General features: G+C 35.5%; 2 protein-coding genes across 2 annotated transcripts in view; one reads left to right on the plus strand and one right to left on the minus strand.

Moving 5' to 3' along the window:
* Positions 1 to 1,421: 1,421 nt before the first annotated feature.
* LOC138324064 (putative ankyrin repeat protein RF_0381) lies at positions 1,422 to 12,205 on the minus strand. The gene is made up of 10 exons (XM_069269076.1): positions 12,145 to 12,205; positions 9,299 to 9,901; positions 8,669 to 8,815; positions 8,212 to 8,334; positions 7,685 to 7,822; positions 6,529 to 6,654; positions 3,844 to 3,920; positions 3,436 to 3,562; positions 2,500 to 2,714; positions 1,422 to 2,158 (listed from the first exon to the last, which is right to left on the minus strand). Exons 1-10 carry the CDS (start codon positions 12,185 to 12,187, stop codon positions 1,592 to 1,594), a joined length of 2,166 nt encoding a protein of 721 aa, XP_069125177.1. The 5' UTR covers positions 12,188 to 12,205; the 3' UTR covers positions 1,422 to 1,591.
* A 2,913-nt stretch (positions 12,206 to 15,118) lies between these two features.
* Positions 15,119 to 18,181, plus strand: part of LOC138324066 (FAD-dependent oxidoreductase domain-containing protein 2-like) — a 66,501-nt gene continuing 63,438 nt past the window's right edge. The window contains exon 1 of the mRNA XM_069269077.1: positions 15,119 to 15,438. The gene's annotated coding sequence lies outside the window, so the exon portion shown is untranslated. The remainder of the gene's footprint in view (positions 15,439 to 18,181) is intronic.

Consider the following 18,181-nt stretch of genomic DNA (forward strand, 5'->3'; position numbering starts at 1 on the left):
TTTCAAGGTGGATATATAATGACAATGATAGTAACCCCTGGAATGTCAAGGATGACTGCTGGGCTATCCTCCATCTCATATTTCTCACTATGATGGCCTTAGTCCATCACTAAACCAAATCTCCCTCTCTTTTTTTTTTTCTGTGATGGCCTTAGTCCATCACTAAACCAAATCTCCCTCTCTTTTTTTTCTTCCTGTGATGGCCTTAGTCCATCACTAAACCAAATCTCCCTTCTTTTTTTTTTGTGATGGCTTAGTCATCACTAAACCAAATCTCCCTCTTTTTTATCTTCTGTGATGGCCTTAGTCCATCACTAAACCAAATCTCCCTCTCTTTTTTTTTTTCTGTGATGGCCTTAGTCCATCACTAAACCAAATCTCCCTCTCTTTTTTTTATTTCTGTGATGGCCTTAGTCCATCACTAAACCAAATCTCCCTCTCTTTTTTATTTCTGTGATGGCCTTAGTCCATCACTAAACCGGATCTCTCTCTCTTTTTTATTTCTGTGATGGCTTTAGTCCATAACTAAACCAAATCTCCCTCTCTTTTTTTATTTCTGTGATGGCCTTAGTCCATCACTAAACCAAATCTCCCTCTCTTTTTTTCTTCCTGTGATGGCCTTAGTCCATCACTAAACCAAATCTCCCTCTCTTTTTTATTTCTTCTGTGATGGCCTTAGTCCATCACTAAACCAAATCTCCCTCTCTTTTTTATTTCTGTGATGGCCTTAGTCCATCACTAAACCAAATCTCCCTCTCTTTTTTATTTCTGTGATGGCCTTAGTCCATCACTAAACCAAATCTCCCTCTCTTTTTTTTTTCCTGTGATGGCCTTAGTCCATCACTAAACCAAATCTCCCTCTCTTTTTTATTTCCTGTGATGGCCTTAGTCCATCACTAAACCAAATCTCCCTCTCTTTTTTTTCTTCTGTGATGCCTAGTCCATCACTAAACCAAATCCCCTCTCTTTTTTCTTCCTGTGATCACTAAACCAAATATCTCTCTCTCTTTTTTATTTCTGTGATGGCTTTAGTCCATAACTAAACCAAATCTCCCTCTCTTTTTTTCTTCCTGTGATGGCCTTAGTCCATCACTAAACCAAATCTCCCTCTTTTTTATTTCTGTGATGGCCTTAGTCCATCACTAAACCAAATCTCCCTCTCTTTTTATTTTCTGTGATGGCCTTAGTCCATCACTAAACCAAATCTCCCTCTCTTTTTATTTCTGTGATGGCCTTAGTCCATCACTAAACCAAATCTCCCTCTCTTTTTTTCTTCCTGTGATGGCCTTAGTCCATCACTAAACCAAATCTCCCTCTCTTTTTTTTATTTCTGTGATGGCCTTAGTCCATCACTAAACCAAATCTCTCTCTCTTTTTTATTTCTGTGATGGCCTTAGTCCATCACTAAACCGGATCTCCTCTCTGTGATGGCCTTAGTCCATAACTAAACCAAATCTCCCTCTCTTTTTTTCTTCCTGTGATGGCCTTAGTCCATAACTAAACCAAATCTCCCTCTCTTTTTTTCTTCCTGTGATGGCCTTAGTCCATCACTAAACCAAATCTCTCTCTCTTTTTTATTTCTGTGATGGCCTTAGTCCATAACTAAACCAAATCTCCCTCTCTTTTTTTCTTCCTGTGATGGTTCCTCCTCTTCCTCCTCCTCGCCTAAAACATCAGTCATCAAAACATAATCTTTTAACTTGCTTGCTAATGTAAGACTTTTCACCTTGACCTCCGGTCTACTGCCAAGTTTTTCTCTAATCATCGCCCTGGAGATCTCCTGCAGTTTTCTTGGATGCTTCAGGGTCTGATCAAACACAGTCAGAATTGTCTTTTTCTGAGCTGGTGTATACTGTGTGTTAATGTCTCGAGACGTCCTCAAGATTTCCGACAAAACTTTCACCAGCTTGTATGGGATATTGAAGTAAAACTTCATATACAAGATCAACAGTTTGATATTCTTGTGGGTCAAAGCTAGAAACAAGGGTTCAAGGTCAAAGTGCGGATGTGGGTCCTCCCTTACTATACAACATGGCAGCACCTTGCTGACCTTGGCCTGGCCGTTAAGGTCACAGCCATATCTCAGTAGCACCATTGCAACATCTACACTGTTCTCCTCTGTAGCAGCCATAATAGGGGTCATGCACTTGTCGTTCATCTGGAAAATTAACATTTCTATCACTGTGAAATATATTCTTCAGGTTGCTTATGTAAGCTAAACAAATGATTCCTTAATCAGTTTAGTAAATAGAAGATTTTTTGAATTTACTACCTATTTTCTATTTCTAATTTTTAATAAAACTAAAATGATTACTTACTTAGACCAAGTACTCACATCTACTCGGATTACTTGAAGTTTTACAATATTTAATCAAATGGCAAGACAATAATTCAACTGTATTGTCCTTAATGAATAATCATTTTATAATTCCAACCAACTGATTATTGATAAACATTCATAGCAAATACTTCTTTCTAAAGGGACATTCTCTTTCTCACCTGGTTGATGTTACAGCCGGCTTTAATGAGGATCTTGGCTACCTTGGCGTGGTTATTTGTTACAGCGATGTGAAGTGGGACCGTTGAGTGTTTGGTGCCATTCAGCAGACATTTCGGTATACTGACCAGTTTCTCTGTCACAATTTCGTTGCCTTTTTCAGCAGCTGTGTACAGAGGGGTCTGCAGCTTACCTGTAACTGCATTTATGTCGCACCCTGTTTAACAGAAACAAGAGGCCCAGAGGACCTGTATCACTCATCTGAATGCCTCATACGACATTATTTTGAGACAACAAAACCAAAATTTTAACTTATTCACTCCTGAAAACACTTTAAGGCTCTTCTAAATACAAAGCTTAGACCAGACCATTTTGAAATTTCAGGGGTGAATTTTAAGATTTTTCTGTGTACATATCAAACATTCTAAATTCTTTAATTTGACCAATGGTAAAATATCCTCTATCATTACAACACTTTTTATCCTGATTAAAATCCATCCGCTGCATAAGATTTTAAACCAAAAATAAATTAAAAGGAAATATTGACCATAGATTCTAAGCAATGCATTTATTTATCTTGGTTTGAGTGTGATTGAAGTCCTATCATTAGCCAACAAGCCATTGCTCATATGAGCTTCAAGCCTGCAACCAAGAGGTGGAGAGCCAAAGTAACAATATACCTTTTAACTCTCCTGATACTACAGTTTCTTCAAAGACGTGACTTTTACTTAGCTTTTGGTAATGTGAGCTAAAACATTAAGCGTATCAGTGCTAGGCCTATACCTGATTTTATTTATAGTAACACCACATGTACCTAATTCTATTAATAGTAACGCCGCCTGTACCTGATTCTATTAACAGTAACGCCACCTGTACCTGATTCTATTAATAGTAACGCCACATGTACCCAATTCTATTAATAGTAACGCCGCCTGTACCTGATTCTATTAATAGTAACGCCGCCTCCGTGTAGTGCTGTATGATAGCCTGATGGAGGACTGAAAAGCGTGACTTCTTCTCTTTCAGATTGATATCACTTCCGGCCTGGATCAGGATTTTTACAATCTGAAGTTAAAACAACACATGGACAGACAGGTCAAGAATCAGAAACACAAAATACAAATTGTAGATCAAGAGCATAAACTTTTTGGAGGAAAATGAATCGTAAAATAGATATGTATATAAAATTGAAGATCAACACAGTTACTATAAATAATGATCTACAGGAAATAGTGAAAAAAGAATCAAAGAGGAAAAGATATATTATAAAATTTCTTTTGATATTCTGTGGCGAAAACCTGTCAGAGTATCTGTATGGTCAATGCTTAGCAGACGGTTTATTTTACCTGAAGGTTACTCCTGCCGATGATGGCTGCAAATAGGGCATGTTCTCCATTATTGTTTGTTTTATTCACATCACACCCTGTAAAATAAATTATCTGCCCTTTATGATATATCTCTTATCTCCCCTTCAACGTACATATATCTTTAAGTTATCTCCCCTGCAAATTATACCTGTAATAAGAGGCCCATGGGCCTTAACAGTCACCTGAGTTCAGATACGGAATGAAACAAAGACATATAAACACTATATATTGGCTCATTAGGCTCTTGAAGTCAATCAGTGATTTTATAAATTTGACTTTTTAATCTATGAAGAGTATATATTTGGTCCCATAAAACCTGTGAATTCAGAAGAACAATTTTTGGAATGTTATCCATTTTGACCCCTTTTGGCCCCGCCCTTCTGGCCCCTGGGGGTTGGCCAGGACCAAAATGGATATGACGTTAAAATGCTGTCTCTGGCTAATAATTCTAACCCAGTTTGACTAATTTCCTATAAGATATGGTCGGGTGGTGTAGTGGTTTAGCCGGCGGGGGTTCGATCCCTGGCACAGACTTGAAAAGGTCATGGGGTCACCTGCCCAATCACTTGAGTTTTCTCCAGGCACTCCGGTTTCCTTCCACACTAAGATCCCTCGCGTGCTTACATTCGGGCCATTGAGAGTGATTTACATAAGTTATTCTTATTATATTATTTTAATTTCCTATGAAAACTAAGCAAATAATGTTCATAAATGACATTTATGTGTTTTTTCCCATATACACTATCCTAAATTTGACCCCATCCCCAGGGGAAAATCCCAGGGCCATGAAATTCACAATTTTTGTAAATGGCCTTAATCTTCCAAGCTATGAAGAGTATCTGGTTCCATCAAATCTGTGAATTCAGAAAAAGATTTTGAAAATTTTATTAACCATTTTGACCTCTTTTGGCCCCGCCCCTCTGCTCCGCTGGCTCCGCCCCTCTGGCCTTTGGGGGTCGGCCAGGACCAAAATGGATATGGTGTTAAAATGCTATTTCAGGTTAATAATTCTAACCCAGTTTGACTAATTTCTATGAAAAATAAGCAAATAATGTTCATAAATGTGTTTTCCTATATAAACTATAGTAAACTTATCAACCTAATCCCCAGAGAAAAACACAAGACCCCAGGGTCATATAATTCACAGTTTTTGTAAAGGACCTTAAGACCTTTCCATCTATGAAGAGTATTTGATTCCCAGTTACAGAATTTCAGAAGAAGATTTTATGAAGTTTAAGCCTTTTCTGGACAGTCACACAGGGATAATTTTTGACTAATTTCCTATTATAAATGACCAAATAATGCTCAAAAATGTTTTCCCTATATAAACTATGGTAAACTTAACTCCCTCCCAGGGAGTAATCTGAGACCCAAGGGTCATACAATTCATAATTTTTGTAGAGGGCCTTAAGACCTTCCAATCTATGAAGAGTATCTGATTCCATCAAATCTGTGAATTCAGAAGATTTTAGAAATTTTAACCATTTTGATTCCTTTTGGCCCAGCCCCTTTGGCCCCTGGGGGTCAGCCAGGACCAATATGGATATGGTTTTAAAATGCTATTTCAGGCAGGTTATTCTTACCCAGGTTGACTAATTTCCAATGAAAAATAAGCAAATATGTTCATATATATGTTTTTCCTATATACACTATAGTAAACTTAACCCCCTCCCAAGGGGAAAACCTGAGACCCCAGGGTCATATAATTCACAATATTTGTAGAACCACATCTGTGAGTGGAGAAGAAATTTTTTGAAATTTTAGCCAATTTTACCCCTTTTGGTTGGTCTTATGCCTTAGAAGTTTCAGTGAAATCGCTTCAGCGGTTTTGGAGAAGAAGTGGAATATGCATAGTGTTTAAGGACACACGACGCACATCAGACGATGCACGACATATATCTTTGAGTTATCTCCCCTTCAACGTATAATTTAAGTTATCTCCCATTCAACATACAGATGTATATCTTTTTAAGTTAACTCCCCTTCAACAGATATCCTTCAGTTAAGTTATCTCCCCTTCAACATATATCTTTAAATATCTCCCCTTTAAAACATATCTTTAAATATATCCCTGTAAATATATGTCTTCAAGTTATATCCTCTTCAACATATATCTTTAAGTTATCTCCCCTTCAATAGATATTTTTAAGTTATCTCCCCTTCAACATATATCTTTAAGTAAGCTCCCCTTCAATCAATATCTTTAAGTTATCACCCCTTCGACTTTTAGCTTCAAATATCTCCCAATGAATATATATCTTTAAATATCTCCCCTTCAACATATATCTTTAAGTTATCTCCCCTTCAACATCTATCTTTTTTAAGTTATCTCCCCTTCAAAAGATATCTTAAGGTTAACTCCCCTTCTACCTATATCTTTAAGTTATCTCCCCTTCTACCTATATCTTTGAGTTATCTTCCCTTCAAGTACAGTTTGTCATCTCTGTAACAAGTAGCATAAATGGATGGAAAATAAAGACAAATAATCTGGTAATAGTGGTTTTAAAGTTTGAATAATTAACTCAGGTGAAATCTGTTGATATCATCTGTAGTGATGACCCATCTATTTTGTGAAAGAATCACAAGAAAGGTTACTATACCATATTTGTAAGAATCAATATTTTCATTGACTTATTTTATAGTAAAATCTAACTTATCACTTACCTGCCGATATCAATGTGTTGACCACAGCTACACTGTTCCCCATGGCTGCGGCGTGAAGGACACTGTCACCATTCTTTGTTTGGAGAGTTACATCAGCATGGCCTTCCAGTAAAATCTTGGTTATTTCTGTTAGAAAATGTGAAAATTTTAGGTGAATACAGAGGTAAAGCTGTTGTTATATGTTAAATATTTATAGAAACTGACAAGAAAAATAGAAATCACATCCAATTGGTTACTATAGTTACCATCTAAGAGACAAAGATGTATGCATGTTACCAATTCATTGTGCTTAACAGACAAACTATCTTAAACTCAAGTTCAAAGGTAGTCCCCTAAACCTGCCTATATTATTAGGCTTTTTTAATGATTTTTTTTTTGCCTAATATATAGCCAGCTCGCGGTACCTGTTTAAAATGTGAAATCGTAGGCCAGATTTGGCCAAGGCTACGTCAGCGGCATATTTCTAATATATCGTCCATGCTATACCAGGAAAACGTACACATACCTTTATATTGGGATCTTATGTACCATATATTAAAAAAAAAAAAAAAAAAAATCAAAAGCCTAATAATATAGGCAGGTTTAGCGGACTAGTTCAAAGGTTGACTGAAATTGATTACTATTTTAACCCATAAACTGTTGCCAGCATTGGGTGACTAGTTAAGATATGATTACCAACGAAGGGTGACTGGTGGGGAAATGGATTAGAATACCAACTGTATTCTCCGTTACAAGCGCCCCTCCCCTTTTCTGGAGAAGAATTCAAGTTGTATAAACGTCCCCATCCCATGGGTTTAACAATGTTTTACAACATGTGATGCCTCTAACATCAGCATTGTATTCCATATTACATGAACCTGCGAGTCTTTTATATGCGAATCACGACATGATAACGCGTCTCAATTTCTCAAAGGATAAAAGGCATATTTGCTATAACTGATTAATGTATGTACCATATGTACAGAAAGATTTAAAATATGTCTGACTTTTTTTTGTCCCCAACTTACATTTCAGTTCATTAATAAGTGCTCCACTCTGTTATAATTGTTTCAGCGCCCTGGGCGCTAAATATGGTGAATGTGGTAAACAAATATTTGATAAAAATTAGATTACCTGGGTTACCAATAATGACACAACGTGGTAGACGATAGATTACCTTGGTTTCCAGCTAAGGCTGATTGATAGAGAGGTGTCCATCCTTCACTATCTAGTTGGTTCACATCACATTTCCCAGACACCAGAATCTTCACTAAGGCCAAGGCATTCTCATTTGGAGATCCAAACATTTGGGAAACTTAAAAGAAAAGGAGAAATTATAAGGATTTGAAAAAATGTTTTTGGCATTTGAAAAACTGCATTGATTAGTAATATAGCAGAAATGAAATATTCACGGTTTTGCAGGACACTACTGTAGAAACAAAAATTTCATCAACAAATTACTTTTTAAGCCTGATTTTCACTGTGAAAGTGATTCATTAGAATTTTGTTTAACTATTTCTGGTATTTTGGTAGTGAAGCCCCAATTATTATCCGTGCTAATAAATCATAATTTACATTTTTTCGTATTTGGACCTAAATTTGACTGCTTTAAAATAAGAAAGTTTAAAGTGTCATTACAACTTTCACATTGTAACCTACAGAAACTGTTTACCTTTTTGCCGTTACAACACAACACAAGCTTACCCTGACGAACAGCAGCGTGTATGGGCGCCTGTTTTTGGCGGTCTGCTAAGTTCACATCACAACCAGAACTGATCAGTAGTTTTGCTATGTCAAGAGTGCCTGCACAAGAACTTCCTATAGCATCTGTACATGTAAAAGAGAAAAATATACAAACATTTAAACATTTAGCCAGGTTATGACTTTTAGAACATAGACCCATCTTCCAGCTCCCGTGATTCCAATTTATGAATGGGAGATTCAGTTTCAACTTCAGTATGTAATTTTATTTTCGTCATTTTCACAGTAAAAGTAAATTTACGAATGTCAATCCTAACAAATGGGGGAGAACTCTGCATAGAATTGGTCACTCATATAACTTTGATCAATTCATGGAACATAAAGGACAACTACCCAGTATCTTATTTCTCTGATTTACAGTTTCATCATTCTTGGAGGGTTGACGATGTAACAATGTTACCTAACAATGGTGTACATCCTTTGGTAGTCTGAAGGTTCAGATTAGCTTTGGCATTGATGAGTTTTTGTGTGACCTCTAAATAACCTTGAGATGCAGCACAATAGAGGGCAGTCCGACCTAAATTATCCTGTTTGTCGGGATCAGCACCTGAAACGTTATAGGATAATCCATTATTTTAGCTCTAAACAATATTTTGCATATTACAGAGTTGCCTCCCTTGAAGGTAGGTACCCATTGTGACATCATTATATTTTTAGCGAAATTTACAAACCGTATTTATTATCTATGAAATCTATGAAGTAACCCTCACAAACTCATGACGTCACTGTCAATACCTACCCACAAGGGCAGATAACTTTGTAATATATGACGTCACTGTCAATACCTACCCACAAGGGCAGATAACTTTGTAATATATTCAAATACAAAATAATACCATACTCAATACACTATATACTATAGATGGAATACAATGACAAATGTGTGCACAAATTAACAGTTTGCTTCAAAAGAACAATATATGAATTATCATTAAGCAGAAATTATATGTACCATCTATGAGCAAAGTAGAAAAGATGCAAATCTAAGAATATACAGACTTTGGGATTAAAATGAATAGTATTTAATTACCTCCTGACAAAAGAGATTCTACAACATCTGTGAAGCCTAAGTCTGCGGCCCAGATCAGAGGAGTTTTCCTTGTCTCGTCACCAGGACTCATGTTACAGGAAGAGCTCTTTAGTAAATCGACTATCTGTACATGTCTGCGCTTCGCTGCCGTGTGGAGTGGCGTCCGTCCTCGTGAATTTTGTATGTTAGAATCAGCTTTGGCTTTTAACAGAAGACTACAAATACATGCATGACCTTTATACGCACAGGTATTCAATGGTGTGCATCCAAGGTCATTCTGAGAGTCAATATCAGCTTTGTTTTTTATCAGCAAATCTGCTATGTCATCAAATCCTCTCCAACATGCAATGTTTAGTAAATTGTTCATATCCGAGTCAATCTTGTTTACATCTGCTCCTTTTCTTATTAACGGTACACACATTTCAAGTAAGCCTTCCTTTACTGCTAGCTGCAATGCTGTTTGCCCGCGGTATTGGAAATCTACATCAAAATCTTCTTCCATCATTTGTTGCACAATATTGACCTGGTTTTGAGAGATTGCATCTTGGAGCTTTCGTATTCGTCTTCTTTTTTCTCTTTTCTCGAAACCTGATCTTGTATTATCTGGAATAATTAAAAAAAAATCTTATAATGGTTTAGATATATACATATAATGTATATCACATCAGAGTTTACATAATTATAATAAAGTACCAGAAGTGAACCTGTGATTTTGCATCAAACTTGCATAACTATGAATCTACAGTGGCCATTAATTTCAAGTGTACAAACTTTAGTACTGGCCTTCACCTTTGTATTCAGATTTTTAAACATGGGGTACTTTCACATATACAATTGGTCAGTGCTTTTACTCCGAGTACTCCAGCTTTTCTCTATCTCTGATCCTGAACTTGGGGCATCCTTTAATGATTGACACTTAAAATACCTTATCTATCGTAGGTCTTAATTTAAATTCTAAATCAAGCTCATATCAACTTCTTTTCAAATGAAGATTGTACGATACAATGTTGCTCACTGCAGTCTTCCAAAGCTTAAACATTATCATTTCACTATTTAATTAATATACTGCCAGTATAGGGTTATTTCACTGATAACAAAGAGTGATTTTCTTGGGGTGCATTTGCAGGGTCAAAATTTGGCCCCTTCTCCATCTGAAATTTCGCTGTATTTTCCTAATTTCATGTAAATATTTTCCCAAATAAAGAAAAACTCTGGTAAATATATGCATTTCAAGGAATGAAAAATGTAATATTTTCCCAAATCAAAAGGTACAGGCCCCTTAAGTGATGATGTAAAGCAGGATTGGACTGGGTCATCGGTGACCAGGTAGCTCAGTCGGTAGAGCACTCCGCTAGTGTTCGGAGGGTCCCAGGTTCAAATCCTGGTCTGGCTGCTACATTTTTTTCCTCTCCTGTTACAGAAATGGCGCCCAACTAAATAATTAACCCACGGTGGTGGTGTTTGGAAGGGTCTCATGTGCCTTTGAAGGCCTAGACTTCGAGAAAAGAAAGAGGACTGTAGTGGGACTGGACTGGGTCGATAATCGGTGACCAGGTAGCTCAGTCGGTAGAGCACTCAGCTAGTGTTCGGAGGGTCCCGGGTTTGAATCCTGGTCTGGCCGCTACATTTTTCTCCTCTCCTGTTACAGAATTGGCGCCCAACTAAATAACCCACAGTGGTGGTGTTTGGAAGGGTCTCGTGTGTCTTCGAGGGCGAAGACTTTGAGAAAGGAAGGAGGACTGTAGTGGGACTGGACTGGGTCGATAATCCGTGACCAGGTAGCTCAGTCGGTAGAGCACCTGGCTAGTGTTCGGATCGAGGGTCCCAGGTTCAAATCCCGGTCTGGCCACTACATTTTCTCCTCTCCTGTTACAAAATAAACTAAATAACCCACTGTGGTGGTGTTTGGAAGGGTCTCATGTGTCTTCGAGGGCAAAGACTTCAAGAAAGGAGGGAGGAGTTTAGCAGGAATGGACTGGGTCGATCATCGGTGACCAGGTAGCTCTGTTGGTGGAGCACTCGGCTAGTGTTCGGAGAGTCCCGGGTTCGAATCCCAGTCTGGCCGCTACATTTTCTCCTCTCCTGTTACAGATATACAAAAATCACTGACAAAGGTGGGGAAAGAGAATCGCATAATCAGCTTTAATTTCTTATTTGACTATGTGATACATATTTGTCCTCTGAAACTCTGGTCAGGGTAAAATTGCAGATGTGCACACGTCACATTTACAATTATACATGTATTTAGTTACTACAACTCTATTTTCTGCCATAATTGAAAAATAATAGTCTTTTTTTTTTAGTAATACATGGGTTTTGATCATGAAATCCCAAAGAGTGCCACGCACCTTCCGGTGATCATGATGTCACGAAACTCACATCAAATGATGACGTCATAATCACTGGATGGTGGGACCAATGGACCATAAATTGTTCTTTACATGCGTCGTTTTGGGATCTCAAAAACACCTTATATTAACAATGATTAAAGTAGTCTTTAAATTAAATAGTAAAACAATATACTACAGTATCTTATTGGTTGTTTGATTAAGATATTTATTTGTTTTTTAAGCATTTTGAAATACATCATAACATTCCTTTTTGTAATAAATATCATTTACAAAACAACTTCCTGCTGGAGCCAGCAGAATAGTTATGATATTTGATACTCTTCAACAATCAAATGTCAATCATAAGCTACAGTGCAACCGAAATATCATCATTAACACAATGATTTATTTAAATTGCAATAAACCAAAATTCGCTTCTGTATCTTTTCTTGTGATGAATTAATTACATACATAGAAATATGTTAAAAATAAGTCAGTAACAGCGTAACATCAAACCTTGTGATTTATCTCGTAGGCCCAGTCCAGCATCATCAGCCATTGCTAGGATTGAAATGGGAGTAATCTCCCGTGAAAATCACGCTGTATAACATGACAAGCTAAATTCAGTTGTGTACAGTCGTCATGCACAGGGCATATCAAATTATTTTTCACAGGGACGTTATCACAATCGGAGTTCATTAATTATTTTTATACACATGACTTAAAATAATTAACCAATTCAAAGGCTCCAAATTTTTATATTAGATAAGAAGTTATATAAAAAAAACGTCAATAGGGTTATTTGAAATGCTTGTTCCTAACAAGAAAAAGAATGGTCATAGGACACTACCCTGATGAACTCAACGTTTTGTACAGTAGACCCAGGAGTTCAAAAGCGCAATATTGATGCGACTATGACGTCACAACACTAATTATAATCAAGGACTATGTTAGACTATAAATCCTTGTCATAATATGTATATCAATTAATTATAAGTTGATGTTTGAACTAAAAAAGGAAAATCCGAGTCCATATTCTATACATCGATCTCCGCGTGACCACGGGATAACTGGGCAATTTTATCTGATATAGATGATTACTAACGATTTTAATACTTTTGAATTTTCCAGCAGTAGAATGTCACTTGCAGTAACGCTAATGTTTAAATGAAATGCATTGTACATCAATGGATCTGTTGGGCAGTATAGACACTCGTCGGGGTTATTTTAACAGTAAAGATACAAGTAAAGAGAAATTTTGCTTCTCAAGATTTTGTGTAAAAAGGTAATCAGATATTTATTCTAAAATGAACATGAAAATGATGTGGATGCACGTGAATACGGGAGTTTATTGTAGCTACGCGCCTAAAAGTTATTGAAAGCAAATCAACTCTAATGTGGTATCTAAATTGATTAAAATTAACAAGATGGAAACAGTTTTCAAATTTAAACAATGTTTCAACAATTATTTTGAATGAACTTCAGCATTCCGGACAACGTCATGGGTATAAATGACAAAGTTCTTGCTCGTCCATGTTAAATGTGGCTTCCGGAATCACAATATGGCTTCAGGGGGCTCAAACAAATATTCAATACAAATTTCGCGTTATAATGCCAAAGTTTATTTTTCTTCTACTAAAATGACCCCAATCGACTTTCGCAATAATCCTGTTTCTGTAAAATAAAATCATTACTCTGTACCTTATTATTCACGATTGTTTAAAACACACTCAACGTACATCAGAAATGTGTATATATATCTCCCTCTTCATCCCTTCCTCCTTACCAATTTTCAATCAACTTCAAGATACGTGATTTTTTTTTCTCGTAGTATTAAACAAAAGACAAAATGACACAAGTTATTGCCGTTTTCTATAAAGTCCGTTAAACCTGTCTATATTATCAGGGTTTCATATATATGTCTATCAAGGATTTATCAAGGATAAATATTCATGTTTATAGGCATTAGTGTCCTCTGGTATGGACTAAATCATTCTGGAGAAAATAGTGGAAAAAAACCTATTAATGATGTAGGCAGATATTTTAGCGGACTATCTCTATCATCAATGTGTATGCACATCTGGTATGGACTATCTTGACATTCTGGACAAATTAACAGAAAATAAAAAATGTTCAGCATCCATACAACATTAGGGGAAAATAAAATCATAAACATATGATGACTTAAGCTTAAACAATAGACAAAAAAGAAACTTGCTAAAAAACTTTAATGTGAAATGGGACGCCATCGCTGACTGCTGACGCCCGCCGACGCCGGTAGTGATAACATTCAGCTCCCCCTCTTCTTCGAATAGGGCGAGCTAAAAATGATAGAAATGTATGAAAATATGAAATAACAAGTGTATTCAGTATACATGTAATGCCAATTTCAAACATGCGATCCTAGTCAAGCAGGCGCGGTTAGATACTGTAAGATACAGATGCTGTCACAGCCATCCTCGGTCCCAGGTACCGGTGTACTCCTAGCGATACTGCTACAAACACATGGGGATGGGGCCGATCGAGGATGTGTCCCAGCATGCTATCCTTTCACATGAATGCTAAATGTGTATATTGGACCCCTGTAGCTGAAGTGACAACTGGCAATTCAGGTAAACAGATACAATAAATGGACTTCCTAAGGTTGATTGGAGTTAAGAAACTGGCAAGGTATACATTATGTGACACATCTAAATAATTATATCATCTCATTTGTGTGATCAGAAGGCGGAGGCGATGGTCGTGGTGGTAGTGTGGTGGCTTCGGATGGGGTGGGGTGGGGCCGGGATACAGATCTAGATATTTATGTGTGTCTAGAAAAGGAGTTATATATGTATGCACAGTGATGATCACAATAGATCTACATAACTATTGGATGAAGCAAAAACCTATGTTTCTGCAGAAACGTCATTATTTATATATATACACACATAAGCTGTATATTTCAAGTATCATTTTTAATTGAATATGATCAACATATTGACATCCAATCAAGGTAACTCTGACATAATTAAAGATGATCCAAGATAGGTAATTATTTCAAACGACGACAACCACCCCACCGTCATCGAATATTACAAAACTGGACGCCAGGGCATATTTTTTTTTTTTTTTTTTTTTTTTTTTTTGCTTTCATATATCGGGAATTCAATTTCCGATATCGAAAATTCAAGTTATTCTTACCATGCAAATAAAGAGAGAATTTATTGAATTTCTGATATCGGAAATTCAATTTTTGTTATCAGGACTAAGATTTTCCGATATCGGAAATAGAATTCCCCATATTGGAAATAGAATTCCTGATATCGATATAGGAATTAGAAATTCCGATAACCGAATTAGTGGATTCAAAGGACGAAAATAAGCTATATTAAGTAGAATATTATATTTAACTGCTCGTTCAAGATGCGTCTGCATCTGTATAGTCTATTGAATGAATTAACAATTACAGCCAGTGAGTAAAACCCAAACGCATGCGCTATGAACTATAAGACCTCTATAAAAACTTCCGGGATGGAAGAAACCTAAGATCCCATATGTTGCGGTCTGTTGACAGCTTGATATTCATTGAGACAATGTGGTGGAATATACGCCATGCTTGAGTGGTTGTTGACCTGTTACGCATCGCTGAGCACATCAACGTGGGTCTGTCATTTGAAATACGCGAGGCTTCTGTCGACTTTCAGTTTGTCAGCTGGCGTACGATAGAGATATCACTGGCGATAATATAACGGTACCTGACTTCTGTTTGAGTCTTATCTGGAATGTAGAAAACATCTTTACCGACCCATAGATCTGTGAAAACACCAGGTAAGGTTGTTTACCAATATAATTCAGAACACTAGTACACTTTTTTGTAGTAAACATGGGGTGGAAAAAACATGTTTAGGCCTAACATGTTACATGCCTTGGGTTACATAATTTCTGAAAAATGGAAGTCTTAATTTTTACAATATTTCTATTTGTTACTTTAATATAATACAATACAAGAATTTGATGAATCGATTTTCACTTTGTATTGGAAGATTAGTGTACCTGTTCCTGGAGATTACAGAGCGGATTTTTATGTTGACATAATTATTAGGCCTTTGTACCATGCATGTGTTTTGTAGTAGACTCTTTTTTCACTCTAATTTATTTAAATTTGAGAATATTTGAAAGTATAAGATTATGTTTTCCTGAACGCTTGAATTTGCGTACATACATATAAACTTGTATATTTTCAATGTGAAAATAATGTTAAATTTTGTTTCATAATGATTGATTTATGTTAATTGACATAATTTAATTATATAAAAATGGAGACATTATCACATAGAATCTGATTATTAAAGACCACACACATAATTCATTTATTAAACAAACTATAAGATACACATATATGTACAGGTATTTCACTGGTGTGTATATAGAAATACATACTTATAAATGTCCTGGATGACCATATTTATAGTATAAAAAGAAATACAATTTCTTGCTGAAAATACTAGTGTGAAATGTTCAAGCCCTAGATTTTACTTCTATTCTAAATTACTTATACATGTACAATTTATGTATAAATATACATGTATATATTCTATAAAATTAAAACACTCAGTTTCACGTAAAAATATGTCAAAGATTTTTTGACATCTTCAGTATTAATGCTGTTATTTAAATAACTGTATGTAGCAATTAATATTCTCAGCAATTTTAGAAATTATTTTATTTTTGCTCATTTCAGCTGGCACTAAGCTAATTCAGCCACACCTGTTTTATTTCAGTTTGAGGAAAACAACATTAATCAATCTATGTTAATTATAAATATATTCAGAATTGTAAATTCTGTCAAAAGATGTCTTTTAATTAGAAAAGTTATTTTTATTCAGTTAAAAAGATTGTAAAAAATAGAAGTAGAAAAAAGATACAAGCAATATTAAATGATATTAAAATGCCAAATTTTAATAAAGTTTGCAATATTTCATGCATAATAATGTAGAATTTGACCATGCGTTGAAAACATGCCAAGTTACTGTTTACATATTTGTAATTAAATATAAAACCCTTAGAGGTGTCAGATGAAAGATATATTCTTATGAAACACCTTTGAGTTTTAATTAGCTGTCAGGAAATGTGAAAAATTAATTAGCAATGGAATATTAATTTGTCTATTTATGATACATTTAATGTGATTAAGATGATTTAATTTCATGTTGATTGTCATTATGTTATTATCTGAGTCTGCTAGGCCTGACATCTTTCTAACAGATCAAAAATGTCAAAATTAATTATAAAAACTAATTACCACCACCAGGTTGTATAAACTAAATGTATTACTGCAGAAACCCTCCATGTATAGGTCACCAGAGATCAATCTAGCTCTGATTTATTACGTTTATGGGTAAATTTCCCCTCAAGGAATGAAACCCCTCTGGCCTAAAATTCCCCTGAAGATTTAAAAATTCCCATTTGAAGCTAAAAATGACAGTTTTTTTAACACAATTTCCCCTGTGACTTATTCTTCATTTTATCTTTTAGATTTTTGTTTGCAAATTTCGCCATATTTATCATACAGCTACTGGCAATATTTAAATAAACTCAGAATTTTCATTATTGAGCTTAAAATCTTGCTTAACTAAATCTAAAAATAAAACTTAGTTGTTATACAGTACTTTTTTTCGTCAAAATCCTTGTCAAAATGAATACAATTTTGGAACAAAATAAGAAGATTCAAAATCCCTTATATTTCGCCAAAATTTCCCCCTATTTTGAAAAAGGGTAGTTTCCCCCAAAACCTAGACTGATCCATGGTCACAAGTTTGAACCTCATGTAGAGCTGTTGCCAGGTACTGACTGGTGGTCGATGGATTTTTCCGGGGTACTCCGGCTTTTAAACCTTTTAAAGTAATCACACCAAACCAAAAAATAACAGCTTTAACAAAGTGCATATATTTTTTCTTGTATTTTAATTATGTAATTATGTAATAATTAAAATGTATCAGAAATAGACAGATCTGAATAGTCCTCCATTAATCTCCATAAAAGATATTATCTGAATAATCTAGGTCGAGTTTCATGAATATTCCTTAAATTTAAGGAATCCCTTAACTTAAATCATTACAGAAGTTAAGGAAAAATCTGAAGGAGCACTTCCTTAAAATCTGTAATCCTATGGAGAATTTTAAGTTAAGAAATTCCTTAGATTTAAGGAATGTGAAACTGGACCCTGCTTATAAATATGTATACAATTCTTACTATTCTATATGTGTCATTCACACTGCAAATATGCATTAGAATATATAAACTCATGTATTACAGCAATTCATTACACACAGAGCTTAGTGTGGATCTATAATTAATGAGGAAGTCTCGCTAAGTGAAACAAAGTAATGTAAACTCTGATAGAGACTGCTTCAGATTTGAAGAGGACCACATATTGGGATACTGTTTGTTCCTTTTTTTGTGCCTGTAACATGTAGTAAGAGCTACCAATTGATCATGATACTCAATCAGCAATCTTGACACAATAAATGCTCCGTGCTCAGTAAAGGGTCACTTTATTATATATAGTTGA

The sequence above is a fragment of the Argopecten irradians genome, chromosome 5, assembly GCF_041381155.1.
Source record: "Argopecten irradians isolate NY chromosome 5, Ai_NY, whole genome shotgun sequence".
Classification (NCBI taxonomy): Eukaryota; Metazoa; Mollusca; class Bivalvia; order Pectinida; family Pectinidae; genus Argopecten; species Argopecten irradians.